Source organism: Pleurodeles waltl, chromosome 3_1 (genome assembly GCF_031143425.1).
Source record: "Pleurodeles waltl isolate 20211129_DDA chromosome 3_1, aPleWal1.hap1.20221129, whole genome shotgun sequence".
In the NCBI taxonomy this organism is placed as follows: Eukaryota; Metazoa; Chordata; class Amphibia; order Caudata; family Salamandridae; genus Pleurodeles; species Pleurodeles waltl.
The window spans coordinates 796,240,178-796,255,385 of record NC_090440.1 but is presented as its reverse complement, the minus strand read 5'-3'; the positions used below and the strand labels follow the sequence as shown (position 1 = coordinate 796,255,385).

At 44.4% G+C, this 15,208-nt stretch overlaps 1 protein-coding gene across 3 annotated transcripts in view; it reads left to right on the top strand.

Moving 5' to 3' along the window:
• Positions 1-13,188, top strand: part of AKIP1 (A-kinase interacting protein 1) — a 70,075-nt gene extending 56,887 nt beyond the window's left edge. For all 3 annotated transcript variants that reach the window (XM_069223657.1, XM_069223656.1, XM_069223655.1), the window contains one exon: positions 12,379-13,188. In XM_069223657.1, the coding sequence (XP_069079758.1) occupies positions 12,379-12,558 (180 nt within the window). In that variant the 3' untranslated portion in view covers positions 12,559-13,188. The remainder of the gene's footprint in view (positions 1-12,378) is intronic.
• Positions 13,189-15,208: the final 2,020 nt, after the last annotated feature.

The following is a 15,208-nucleotide window of genomic DNA, read 5'->3' as shown; positions in this document are numbered from 1 at the left end:
AGTTGGGCTGTTGTGCATTCCCTCTAGACAGTGACACAAAGAGAGCTGAAGTGTAGCCTGTATATCCTGATGGGCCATCTGGGCTAGAATGGAGGGCGAAGTGGATGTAGGAGGCTGGCCTGGTTTTTATGGGTACCTTGGGTACTTACACCTTATACCAGGTCCAGTTATCCCTTATTAGTGAAGTAGTAGTGTTCTAGCAGATTAGGCTGACAGAGGTAGCTCTAGCAGAGCAGCTTAGGCTGAACTAGCAGACATGCAAAGCTCATGCAATACTAATTATAGTTACACAGTACTTATACACAAGTAAAGACAATACTCGGTGTTACCAAAAATAAAGGCATTCATTTGGGTGACACCGTACCAAAAATATCTTAGAGACAATACTCCTTCTGGAGGTAAGTATTATACACAATATATACACTAAACACCAAAATTAGACAAGTAAATAGTCATAGAACAATGCAAACAGTAGGAAATCCTATGGAATGCAATGGGAGAAAATAGGTCTAGGGGCAACACAAACCATATACTAAAAAAGTGGAAGGATCCCAGTGAAACAGGCAAAACACACTGACATATATGTTTTTATCTATGAGCACTGGGGTCCTGGCTAGCAGGATCCTAGTGACACAGTAAAAACACACTGACACACACTCACAAACAGACCAAAAGTGGAGGTAACCATGCTAGAAAGAGGCTACTTTCCTACAATGGTCACTTACACCTGAAAGGGCTGTGCCTGCCCTCACACAATGCAGTCTCCAACCTCCTGGATTGTGTCTGGGGCCAGGCCTGGGCAAGGCAGGATCTTGTGAACAACAGAGACTTTCCCTTGAAGTATGCCTACTTCAAAGGCGGAAAGGGATATAAATAGTGGACCCAAAACCCCAGTCTTTTAGAATCTTTCTGGATCAAGATGAACCTCTGCCAAGGGGAAGAGCTGGAGAAGGAGAACACTGCCCCTTTGCTGTGTTGCTTTGCTGGGATGGCCTGCAGTTGCTGCTTCTGCCTTAAAAGAGAGCAAAGGATGAACTTTGCTTTGTATCCTGCTTGAGAGAGTTCTCCAAGGGCTAGGAGTAGAACTTGTCTCAGGGAAACCAAAGACTTCAGTTTCATCTGCATACAGCACTGGGAACTGTGTATTTTGTGTTGTTCAAAATGAAAAAACACTATAATGATGCCAATGACGCCGCTGGCCTGCACTGTGACCTGCCAACGCAGCACGGAGCCGCACTGCAGACCTGGTCTCACCGCCACCACCGAGATGCTGCTTGCACCATGACCAGTGGGCCCTGCACTCCGGTATCGCCTTGCTCACACTGCAGCCTGAGCATCCCCGACGAAGCTGCTCCTGCAGACACCGGTGCCACTGCCTGCACCGTGGCCTTTGGACACTGCTTGTGAGGTACACGAAGCACCGTCTTGTCCTGCACCGCAGCCTCTCCCACCAACGCCAGCACCATCGACTCCAGTGTTGTCACCAGGCATTCATGTCTGCCTCACGGAGCCCGTCCCACACCACACCGCTGACTTGGGCCTACCAATGACAGTGCTTCAGCAACAATGACGCCACTGCCTGCACCGTGATCTTCACACCATAGCTTGGTCTCACCAACGCCACTGGAAGCCATGACCGAGCCGCTGCCTGCATCGTAACCTGTAGGCACCGCACGTCGCATCATCCTTCTTTGCACCGCAGCCCCGACGCCATCCACACCAGCACTCCAGACTTTATCAGCCCGGAGTTTGATCTGCAGCGCGTGTGACTTCAAGGGCCTGATGACCACCGCACCGAGTTCCGAAACAGACGCCAGCGACGCTGCTCTCGGGATCTCATCTCAAGGATCACGACACCAAGGTACTGTTTGCAGGTCTTCCCGACACGTAGCTGGCCCGCGACACCAGTGACACCGCTGCTGGCCTGAACTCTTGGTTTTGTTGATCACAACGCCGTGATAGCCCCAGGTGGAGCTATCGACTTCAAGGAACTGTATCTTTAAGTTAATTCTCACTAAATTATTATCTTTATTACTGTATGTTGGATTATTCTCAATTTGGTCTTGTTTTACACAGATAAATATTGGCTATTTTCTAAAAACTGGTGTGGTGTCCTTTTGTAGTGTTTTCACTTGTTACTGTGAGTTATAATCGAATGCTTTACAAATTGCTTCTGAGATAAGCCAGACTGCTCTTGCCAAGCTACCAAGGGGGTAAGCAGGGGTTATCTGAGCGTGTATCTGCCTTATCCTGACTAGAGTGAGGGCCCCTACTTGGACAGGGTGCAAACCGACTGCCAACTACAGACACCTTTTCTAATACATATATGTGTGTGTATTATTTAATGATTTCCTGAAATTACAAGATCCTGGCAGACATCTAAAAAGAGATCCTAGCAAGAAGTGCTACAGTGAAAATCTTCTAGGGTTTGTCTGAGGCAGTACTAATACCGAAATCACTCCCTGCAAAGGTCATCGGACATTTTGTGTAGCAAAATACGTATCTGTAGGCTTTATAATAGATAAATAACAATCCACCCTTAAATGCCTATAGATTTTAACATATTTTGTTCACAGCCAATATATCAAGCCTAATGTATTTATCATAACTTTGTATAATAAGCAGATCAGTCCTATGGCTATCAAAATATTTTTTCCTAGTGAAGTAATCAGGCCTGTAGTTGTTATCAATGACTTATCACCATAACAAACTGAGGCCGCATGTACAGAGCATAAGCTTTGCCACTAGGCAAATCAACCTTCGGAGATAGAGTCATGATATGACACAGTATACAAAATTACAATTGGCAAAGCAAAATAGTATCTCTTATAAGATGGCCTCACAAAGATTCCGACAGTAAAAATGTTCTGTACCCATGGTTGTTATAGGAGGTAACCAGCACCAAAATGTAGCAAAATGCCTTTTTATAGATTTTAATGCAGAGTAATAGCATTCTACCCTTAAATGCCTATTATCTTTAGTACATGCTTTTCACAATTAATATATTGGGCCTGCTGCCTTAATCATGACTTTTCATTATAAACAACCAAGCCTAAAATCTCTATTGTTAGCTTGTCACCATAAAGAACTCAGGCCTGCTGTGTAGGTTCATAACCCTTTCCACAAAGCAACCATTAGGTATACCATAATAAAATTACGAATATGTACAGAATACAGCGGTCAAAACAACACAGTCCCTACTAATAGCGCCTAATAAGGATTACGGTGGTGCAAATTGTCTATCCCCAGGGTTTGTTCAGATGGTTCACCAGCACAAAGACCCTTGCCTACTGCAGTAAGCTGTGAGATTCCTTGTAACAAAATGACTCCCTACATACAGGCTTTAGTACAGTGTAATACAATCCACCCTTAAAAGCTCTTTGCCTTTAACACCTACTTTTCACAATAAGTAAGGCCTACTTGCTTTATCATAATTTTTCATTATAAACAGATCACACCCAATGAATTTGACATAACGTTTCCCAGTGAATTGATAAGGCCTTTACCAATGGCTTAACACTGTGTACAACCCAGGCCACAGAAGTGCGCAGAAGCTGGCAGCGATCAGCAATACATTTATAAAATTACACATGTGAACATAATTATAGTTGGCAAATTCAAGAGGGCCTAACAAGAATCACCACAGTGAAATAACCCTTGCCTATGATGTTATTCTGTGAGATTACATGTAACCAAATACCTTTCTACAGCCTGTAACTTAATGTGACAACAAACCACCGTTGGAGACCTACTGTCTTTACCATATGCTTTTCACAATAAATAAGCCAGGCCTACTGCCTTTGTAATACGTTTTCATAATGAATAAGCCAGATCTGTGGCATCAGGTATAACATTTCTTTTCTTTTCACACCTATCTAGCATACATTTGTTATAATTGGCTTGTCACCCTAACTAGCTCAGGCCTGTTGTACTGAACATAAGCTTTCCCACAAGGCAACCATTAGGCAAACAGTCATATAATTCCAAATATATACAAAATTACAGTTGGCAAAGCCAAAGAATCCTAAGAATCCTAATCGGGCTTAACAAGGATTCTCACAGTGCAAATCTGTATTCATGGTTTGTCTGAGGAGGTAACCAGTATCAAAATCTTTCACTATTAGGGTAATCTATGAGATTCTACATAAACACAAACCTGTCTGTAGGCTTTAATTCAGAGAAATAATAAAAATCCACTCCTTTTTTATTTTTTTATTGTACATTTAAGTTTCACATAAACAAAACAGTCTATAAAAACGCTGTGGTTACAACTCGGCTCGTAGCCCCATCTTCTCCTCCCCTGCCCACAGCAGGTCACAGTAAATGCTGTGCATTGTCTATCCATTGCCCTCCATCCTCCCCAACTAACTGCAGTCCTGTAGGTTATCTCCATCCCACCCAAAGTCAGGTCAACTCCAGCAGCAAACATGGAATATTGTGAAATTCTCTCCTAGATCCCCAAATTTTGAGATACTTTTGGGGGCAGTCTATAGGTTTATATACTGCCTCTTCAGCTAATGAGCTATAATCCATCCCCCACAGCCATTCCACTTTTGGAGGAGCCTGCTTGGACCTCCAGTGACCCGCAATGTCCTGTATTGCCAGCAGGCACCCAATTTCAACCAGATTATTTTGTACCTCGTCCCACCCAGGAAACTTGGAAATTTGGGCAAAAGTTAATTCTTTCCAGTATGGCATAGAGGAAAGGTTTTTCAACAGAACTGAAGGCCTTTTCAAATTCCAGTTGCAAGAGGGTTGTGGGATTGGAGACACAGTTCAAGTGGGCTAAGACCGAGTTCAGCCTTCTGAGAAAGTGCTAAGTGCACCTAGTGGGCATGAACCTGTTTTGGTTGTAGTGTGTCAGGGAGCTTATCCACATGACCAGGAGATTTGCCAGGGCCTTTGCAATTAACTAGGCCTCCACCTTGAGTAATGAGATCGGACTGTATGATGCACACTCTGTAGGCGGCCTGTAAAGTCTGGGCATAACCACCATATTGGCAACCCTGATGTCCGCTGGGAGTAAAGTCTCACTCCCAGCCTTCCTCATCATCGCCAAAAGATAGGGGACCAAGGTCAAGGCATACCGTTTCATAAACTCTGCGCGAAACCCATTTGGGACTGGTGCCTTCCCGGGTTGCATTCCTTGCAGGGCAGCAGAGAGCTCCTGCTCAGTAAAAGTCCTGGAAGAGCTGATGCATCACCAGATCAGCAGTGATGGGGTTGTGCTGCTCAGCCTGGCCCGGTGGGGTCAAACAATACAGATGTTAGTAGTACTGTGCAAAGACATCAGCTACTGCTAATGCCACATGAGAGACCACAATGGACTGTGTGTGGATCTGGGGAACAAGCATGACCTCCAGAGATTTTGTTGCCAGCCGATGGAGCAGTCTCCCGGTCTTGTCTCCAAATTCATGAAGTCTGGACTGCATGTCTATTATGACTGCTTTAGCTCCCCCCATCATCCACTGCTTAAGGGCTCCCTTACTGCCTCAAGGCGATGCAAGTTATTCTCCTCCCCTGCTTGAGCATAAAGTCTTTCCATCTCTACCAAGTTTCTTTCCAGTTCCCAGGTTTTGTATTCTCTTTCTCTCTTCTTTTCCGCTAAGAAAGCAATTACCTCCCCTCCACCACCCCAGAGGACTGCTTTTATGGCTTCCCACAGCATCGCTGGGGATATGACAGGGGTGGAATATATCTTAAAATAAACATCTAGTTCATCCTGTATGTGTTCATGGAACTCTGTCTTTCAAACATCCTGCTGCAGGGCCAAAGAGGGAGCTGACCTATGCCTGCGCAGCCCCAGCTCTATTTTAATGGATCAATGGCAAGACAACACCCTATGGTAAATCCTGTCCCCAGTCACCCTGAGTATCTCGGAGGCGGGAGGAAGAAGTAGTTCAGCCACAAGTGTGATCTGTGAGGGTGGTAGTAGTGCGTGTTTTCCCAGGTTGTTTGGTTTCTGACCCCCCAGACATTGCATAAGCCAAAGGAATCAACCCTGGATGCCAGAGAGGCTTGTCTCTTCCTCTTGTCCCATCCTGTGTCCAAGTGTGGGTGGGAGACATCATTAAAATCAGACCCCATGATTAGCCCCCCATCCGGGGATGCCACAATAATCCTCGTCAGCTGTCATAGTCTCCGAACTTTTGTTGGAGGTGGCATACACCCTGGTGATTGACTGTGGCCTACCACCCAGGCAGCCCTTAATTAAGATTTACAATCCTAGCCCATTTTGGATGACCTCTGTGACCTACTTGTGGAAGGTGTTGTGCAGCATGATAACCACCACTCTCAACCCCTGGGTGAATCCAGCATGGTACACCTTATTGAAGCCCCAACGGGCAAAAAAGGAACGCCTGTAGCCAGGCAAGTTGGTCTCCTGGAGCAGGAGGATCACTGACTTGTCACAGTTTGGTGGTGTGCCTAGCGATAGCTGACCTCTTAACTTTGTCTCGCAATCGTTTACATTCCAGGACAGAACCCTGCAGTAGGTGTCACCCTGTGGATCAGTCATGGTGGGTGGTGTGTCAAATGCACCTGTAGGGCAGGGGCCACAAGCCAACTACTGAACTTTGTGCAACCAGAACAATGAAACTGTACCCCAGAGAACCCTGCCTCCACGCCCCCCTCAATGCTTCAAACCAAGAACCATCTGTCACCCATAGAGCAAACATACCCACAAAGAAAACATTAACAGTACATCAGCAGAACTAAACTAAAACTAAGAGCACAGTCAGATGCTGTGGGGTTCGTCATCCTCACACTGGCTTCATTTGGCAGGAGTCCTAGAGCCCCATTCGACCATCGTAAGAACAAGAAAAAAGAAGCAGGCCACCCCCAGGATGATATTGGGTCCCCCCCAGCAGCAGACCCAAGGCCGAACCGCCAGGGGAGCCAGCACTCAGGCCAGAGCAAAAGCCATCCGAAGCAGAGGCTTCTGGGCTCAGATCCCAGGCTGGTAGCTCTTTTGTCCACTTCGTCTTCTCCACCGGTTCCTTCTCCTGGGAAGGTTTGTCTGCCCCTATATCCTTAGTGGCTCGGCCTTAAGAGCCGGCAGTCATTTCCTTCCTTTCAGTGGCCCAGTCTCACCCCTCCTCCAGACTGTCAAGCAATAACAATGATCCTTGAAACAGCACCTACTTGTTTGACAGTCCATGTCCCTGAGCTTCCTCTTTACCTCAATAAAGGATTTGCTCATAAGCTGTACCTTGGTGGTGTATTCTGGTAACAGCATCACTGTAGACTGTGCGCAGCGGATGTCTTGGAGGTAACAGGCATGCTGCAGTATGGTGTCTGTCGGCATAGTTCAGAAGACAAATAATAATAGGGCTAGGTAGGCTGCTGGGCAGCAGCCTCTGGGCATGTGTGATGTGAGCCTCTCTAGCACAAATCAAGTAGATAGCACTCCTTCCATAAGTTAAGCTTTAAAGCAGTCAGTGAAGAATTTTTCAGGGTGTTGCCCCTCAGCACTTTCAGGTAGACCCACTTGGCACAGGTTATTCCTCCATGAAAGGTCCTCTGCATCTTCTATCAAATGTTCAAGGAGCGAGGTCAGTACATTTTAATCATGTGAGCTCTTTGCTAATAGTGAGAGGCACCCCTGTATCTGCCTCCCTAGTGCTGCTGAGAGATTCAATATATATTATAGAGCAGGAGGGAGAACTTCACCCCCACTCCACCAATCTTGTCATTCTTGTCCTTATGAGTGTCCATAATTGCCTGAAGAATAGTGACTTGAGAAACAGGTTGGTCCTATGCTGGGGGAGCCAGGCAACATCACACCAAATTTGTTGAAGTCCCCCTGGCTGGCCGTCACCTTGGCTTTCACCATCATGGAGGTCTTTCTAGGGTACCCGGTCCAACCCCAATCTTCAAGATGCACAGCCTCAGTACAGGGCCAAGCAAGATTGTACAAAGAGCAGTTCTGCTGGAAAGTCACTGAAGGCAGGCACCAAGACAGTACAGGGCAAAGCAAGAGTTTATAAAGAACGATCCCGTTGTGGAGTCGCATCAGACAGGAGGTTGAGGGGAGGGGAGGGGAAGGGTGATGCTGCAATAACCCGCACTTGTAGGTCTCCCTGATGTACATGCACCTGCCCCTGAAAGTGACAAGGGCAGCCGCTCCTCATCTCGGTGCCACAGTTGTGTAATCACTCCAGAGTCCGGGTGCAGTACCGCAGGGTCAGCACCAGAGCCCCAACCTGTTAATAGCCACCTTCGCAGGGCTCCACCACTCCACCTGCTGTTAAATCCAGGCCGCTGCTGCAGATCGCACCAGAATGGTCCAACGTGTGCCTGGCTACCGCCACAGAATGTCAACCCATGCAGCCCCACCACGGGGCCACCCTCGGATTGTTAAGTTAATGAGAGAGGAGAAGAGGCTGCCCTGGCTCCATCATTTGTAGGCCCGCTACCAAGACAGGCCCTGCCCAGGCTGCACAGCTGTTTTTCCCACCTCCTCATTGGTGTACTCCCGGGTCAGAAGGTAATAATGATTAGCCCCGAGGTCTCAGTCTGGGCAGGCATTTCTCCTGGCCCTTGTCTGAAGTGGGGCCTCCAGTGGCAAACAAGAGAGGAATTGCGAGCAGCTGCCTTCAAGCCCCGCACTCTCAGCTCATCCTGCTGTTTCCAGTTTCACCATGGCCCACGGCCCTCTGCCCCAACTGGCCGGCACTTTCTTCACTCTGAATGGACCAATGGTGGCCTGTGGAGATCTGGGAGCGGGCAAGGGCCTAGGGGTCAGCAATGGTCAGCTGCTCTCTTTCTTGGCAGCCCTCGAACCACCACAAGGGCTCCGCGGACAGCAGCTCTTCACTGGGCCTGTCCAGCTTACGGTCCTCAGTCCCCCAGCTCTGGGGGGTAGACCAAAAGGAAGGGTGGTAAGACTACCAGGCACCCTCTAGGCAGTGAGAGAGAGGTTAACAGTTGTCCCCAGATGGGGAAAGATTCGTCAGGGCCGGCGCAGAGCTAAGCTAGATTGCGGCTGGGCTTCCAAGTCATGCCTCCATTCTTGGCTTCACCTGCTTGACTACTGAGTCAGTACTGAAGGAGAAGTTGTGTGACAGGCTTGTTCACCACTGCTCACGAGTCCTTCTGGTCCACTGGTGTTGGCTGCACCTATGCCACTCTAATATCAGCAGGAGCCGAGATAGAGGGTCAAGACCTGTCCTAGCCGGTCCATCTATGGAGGTAATTGAAGGCTGCCACTGTCACTTAAAGAGTGATTTTTTTTAATACATTTTCACACGCAAATAGAGACCTTTTTTTTAGTACTAAGCACATTTTATCGTCGAAACACACTTGCAGGTAGAAATAATTAAAGAGTCTTGTAAGAGGAGATTAGTGTTCCCTTGCATAGTTTGTCTTTTTAGACCTGCCTTTTGATTAGTAACTGTTAGGAAGAAGCATGAATAGGCATGGAGGGCTACGCCATTTATATATAGAAGCTGTGCAATTAAAAAGGTTTATTACCCTCTGTGCGTCAATAATTTTACAGGTGTTCAAATCTGCAAGCAGATTTCCCATAAAGTACTTGTTATTTATGATTTGAAATCAGTGATGGAGTTTGTTTTAAAGAGAACCTTTTTATATTTTAAGAAATGTTACATTACTAGGTTACTATTTTCACAAATAGCGTTTGGGGTGTCAGGATCTCAGTGCTTTCGCCCATTCTGTGGATCTTTAGCAGGCCAGTTGCACAGCACAGAAACTGCTGTGAAAGTGTTCTGTACCGTCTAAATACACCTATCCATATTAGTAATATTATTTTTATCATATGAAATGTTTTAACAGCTCTGTTTTTGATGCTGGTAAGTTAGCAAATAGCAGTTTTTAATTGGCTGTCAAGACATGAATTATAATCTAGCTTTCCGTTTCCATCATTATGTTTTATGTAGCAGGTGCAGCCTGCTCAAAATATTGACCACAGTGGCAGAATTGGAAAGCATATAGCAAAATTGTTTAAGTATTTTTAATAACTGATTCCAAACTACGAAATGTTGCTGATAATAACCTTTAGAAACACACTCTACTATAATACAGGGTTACCCACTCTTTGTAATATCTGTTAATACCTACATTCTCTAACCCCTTGATATAATGAATGGACTATGCAGGTGCCACTAAGATCCTGATAGATCAATATGTGCTTGTTAAGGACAACTTTGATTCATAGGCATTAAGAACTGATTGCAGGAACTCCAGACCATATGAAATCTCCTAGTTTGTGATATTTCCCCCGATTCCGCCTGGGAGTCTCGTGACTCTGTTGTACAGTCCATGGCAACGCTAGCTTGAATACACTATACAGAGAGTCACTTACAAAGGGGTGCATATCAAAGCTTTGGGTCCCAGTCATGTTCAGTGCCACTTTGGAGTTCATTTGATTGTTTTTCTCTGTGTCCTTTTATTATCTTCTTTGTTCTGTGCTTTCTTGGACTACTGTTGCTTCTGAAAGCAGTCATGACACACCTGCTTCCTAACTTCTGCTTACATACCACCTCCTTTGGAAGCCAGCAAGGTGGTGTCCGTGGAGGTTCGCCCCTGTCATCCAGGTATTGGTGGAGAAATGTAAAAGTAGCCCTGAACCTACCAATTGACATTTTTCCAGTTCTTTGGATCTACAAAAAGAGAAACTGTGGGAAGTCATGTATCAAATTTAGATACATTTTCTTGCCCGCTTTTCTCTTATTTGTCCTCCATTGCATGATTGACATACTTTCACACCTATGGAACTGCTTTCACTGGGAGAACCGTAGTAAATGTAATAATGTGAAAACAATTGTACAAGATGGCTGTACATGTGCTTTCCCGTGGGTAAATGATGCTTGTACCTTTTAAGATAATATTTTGAAACATTTTGCATATTGTTTGTAGGACTGGATTGAACAGTCAGCACATGTACATTCCATGTCTAAATGCCCAAGGATGGCTTTTTATTACATTGTTCATAGGCTTGGAAGCATGCTCAACATTTGCTAAAAGTAGAATTTTGGGGAATACAGTGAAAGGCTTTTTGCACTAGTCATGCAGATGTATTGCATCTACTGTGCCTTAGGATCTATAGCCAGAAAATCTACTGATAACCACTGCTGCCATCAAGTAAATCTCTTATTATCTTAAACTTACATGATTCCCGGTGTAAACCATTGCAAACGTGTAAGTTCCCGGCAGGTTGTTAAGCAGGAAAAGAGAATTACAGCCGTGAAGCTGCTGAATAGAATGGCTTAAAGACCTTTGGTATCCCCGGTTTACCCTAAAATTGCGATTTACCCACCAATTCCCTGCTTTCCAAAATCTGTTATGTTTACTTTTATTACCAAACTATTAGTTTATTGGGTAGCAGAAAAAAATACTAATGTGCTGCCTCGTATTTTTCACTGATTTGAGTATTGTGGCCCTCGGGAAACGCGCAAGTTAGGCATTCTGGTGGTCAAAATGCAGACCTGCTCGAAATATATAACTTATAGAAATCCGTGTTCACACATTACTGTTTTATACAATGTAAAGTTAAGTTTTCATATCGTATATATTTGTTAGTTTCATTTGTATGTGAGTGAGGTGTAAAGAAATATTCTGAGAAAAACAGCAAATGACTTCTTCCCGATATCATTTGTCTAGATTTAAAAAATGTCTTCACAATGCCAAGCTAGAAAATATTTATTTTACAAATGTAGAATTATAGATAGTGCCACTGATTGCAGAAAAAAATAAATGTGTTACCTAAATATATTTTTTCATATTTTGGTATTTCTTTCAAGCTACATCAAAGGAAAACTTTACACTGAATCACAACCACCGGTATGAAATGTTAGGGGTGTGCGATATTAGTGTAATTTGCTTTAAAATAATTATGTGAAATTTCTGCCTAGCTATGCAAAATTTAGATCTGTCGTTTCATGCCTTTTTTAATGTGAAATGCGTCCTCGGGGCAATTTCTGATGCAAGAGCACATTTCAAGTTTAAAAATGCAAAAAAAAAACAACCCAAAAGCACCGTTGTATATTTTTACCACGTTTTTTGGTAAATGTTTTTACTGCTAATGGCATGTAATTACGCAAAGTAGTATAATGATCTAATATCAGGAATTTCACGTAACAAGCATAATATGAAATTCCTGGAATTATGCCAGTGTAATTTAAATTTCGTGCAGGCCTATAAAAGTTGCCTGGGTACTGTTTGTTAAAATAAGTTAGGAAAGGTTTATCAAAACCATCCAAAATGATTGTAGCATTGGTGGTCAAAGCAATATCACTCAAGGGGTTAAATTCCCTTGATCACTTTGACATTCATAATATAAGGATACGATGGCACACCCGTTTGGCACCAAAACGTCTGGGCAACATAATACAATTTGCATTATTTTTTCTGTCCTAGGAGACCTTTTCCATTTTTCCACTGAGCTCCACGGGAGGAAGGAGTAACTCAAAAGATGTCGTCATTGAAGTTACGCCTGGCACCTACAGCGTTTCCGCACGCTCTCATGGCTTGAGACACAGAACTCAACTGGTGAACATTACGCCAGGACAAAGTGTGGATGTTGTGTTCACTACGTGATATGTGTATAAATCTAAGGGTGAATGACCACAACACAGTAACAAGGCTATCCTACGCCTCAGCGCGAGGGCCTGAAAAACTAGATATTTGCACTTTCAAAGCTTTTGCACTTTATTTCTGTCCTATGCTATGAATGTGTAAGGCTTGGCTCATCACATTTCCATGTATTTAAAACAAATGTGCATCATCTAATGAGTTGTCAGCTAGCAGTGCTTTGGAAAAACTGCCCTTTCTCTTGGAGTGCAAATTTTGGGAAAACTGCCTTGGCTTTTGCACTCCAATTGTTGTTGTAAAACTGATTTACTGTGACGTTTCAGTGGTTAGCTGCCCTTTAACTCAAGAAAGTAAATGCTTTTTGGGAGAACTGTATTTTTTACTGGGCAACGTATACGGATGGTACCAAGAGAAATTCTCATTAGTGTGCATTTCTAGTGCTTGGGGACACCGCCGTCTACCTCACAGTGCAAATATTATTCAGCAAACGGCTGCAGTCCAGTGCAAACTGTACTGGAAGAATTGTATGTAAAGTTGTATTGCACTGATATGAATGTCATTTTATATTTGCTGTGCAGCCTTTTATCCCTTCAAACTGAATACAAAATAAATACTTTTGTTAATTTTGAATTGTAAGTAGCTGGTGTCTTTAAGTTTGGAATTATATATATATTGCAGAGCATGTGGTGTACATGCGCGGTTAGAGCTGTGGTGTGATGGAAGCTTGAGTGGCTACTGTATGACAGTGCTTAATTTGTGCTTGTTTCCGGGGCTGTGCACCGTCACTTATTTTTGAGGGCCGGGGCTTATTCTTCTGCCTCAAGCATTTGCTGCGAGCAAAAGACACATATGGGAAAGACGGAAGAAGGGAAAAACGAAAAAGCGTCACAAAGGGAGAAAGGAGAAAGCTGCACGAGGGAGTTGAGGGGACAGGGAGCGCCTGTAAATGGATTGAAGAGGCCCGAGATGGCCTCAGGATTACACTGTCTCAGTATTCCGTGGTCACACATTTAATTGCAGCTGCAGCGTGTTTAAGAGGCGGGCTTTGGGCACCAGCACCTTTTTATTTACAAATTAAGCACTGCTGTATGATCAGAAGTATTCACTCTTAGAAATACTGCTTTAACAGTGGCAATTTGATTGCTGCTAATCCCCGTGAAATTATTTAATGTTCAAGGAAGAGAGAAGGCAGTCCCGTCTTGTGGCTTTTCTTGTTAATGTCGAATGTTGAGGGGCAAGAAGGGTGGAAACTGCCTATTTGTTTGGAAGTGCACCTCTGTTGCTGAAACCTGGCGGAACATTAGGGTCTTACAGAGGACTCTCGTCTTGAGGATGTGTTGTCAATCCTGACTGATTTTTGACTCAAGTGAAGTGTGTCGCGCTAATAGTGCTGAGGCAGGTGTCATGTCGCTCACATCAACAGACATTGTTTTCAGGTACGTAAAGTAGCAATTGTTTAGAGGGTAATCTTTACAATAGATCATTGTTGTTAAGTTGGCACATTCTAAGGTATGCCTGTGAACTCCATATATTCAACAATTGCAAAGGCCGTTTTGCAGATCCTGCTTTCTTGATGCAACATGTGTTGATCAGACATAACTGCTGAAAGTACTTACTAGTCAACTTTATTTCCCATAGTCCCCCCCACCCCCCCCCCCTTTCTCGCTACGGTCCTTACTTAGGAAATGAACACCAACCTCCAGACAGGAATCTTGCTGCTAATTCAAAAAACCAAACATTGACCATGCCCAGCCTCACCACGGTGCTTTGTGGGAGCGAAGTGCCAATAATGAGGAGGACTAAGACCCAGAGTAATGAAGATTACCAGAAAGTAATCATTGTGTGCAACGCAATCAGAGGTCTTTGTGGATTACAATGTCTCCATAATTTGCTGCAGTGAGTCTGCACCTTCCTGACTTTCTCGATCTGTAAAGAACAGTTTCAGCAAAAGTGCACTGCTCTATCAAGACTGGTGAAAAGCTCTCTTTTGGCTTTGACCACAACTCGATATGTCATTTGTGGTAGCAGAGCATGCTTGTGCTTTCTCTTGTGGGGATTCCCTTCACCCCTTGACAGATTGCCTCAGCCTTTGACCTCCTGCCCTGTAATTGGAGTAATACGACACCCTGCCTCACTTATCTCACCATGATTTCAAGCTGTCATCACAGCAAATTTTGCTTGTAAACTGGTAATTATAAAAAGTACATCATGTGTTGATATAAACAAATGGGAATGTAAAGAACTTTTTGTGACATAGTGCATAAATAAAATATATGGAACATAACGGCGAGGTGCATTAGATGACACAAAGGACCTTTCACTCTGTTTGAAAGGATTTGACTAGATCATTTGAGTGCAGTTGCATCTTCTCCAATGTCTTTGAGAATATTCTAGATTCTGGAGTTTTTCCCTGATACAGATTACACCTTCCTTTTCCTATTTTTAGGGTCGAGCATGCACTCTGACTTGCAATACACTTGTTAACAAAAAGGGCTTGGAGCCTGCCCATTGCTTTGCATTTGTTGACTTGATGGCACTCCATTACAGCCTCATATTTGGTCACTGCAGGCTAAGCATCATTTCCATTCCTGTCTGTGGAGCAGGGACCAGGTACTGATTGATTGATTCAACCCAGTCAGTACCCATCCGCTGCTCC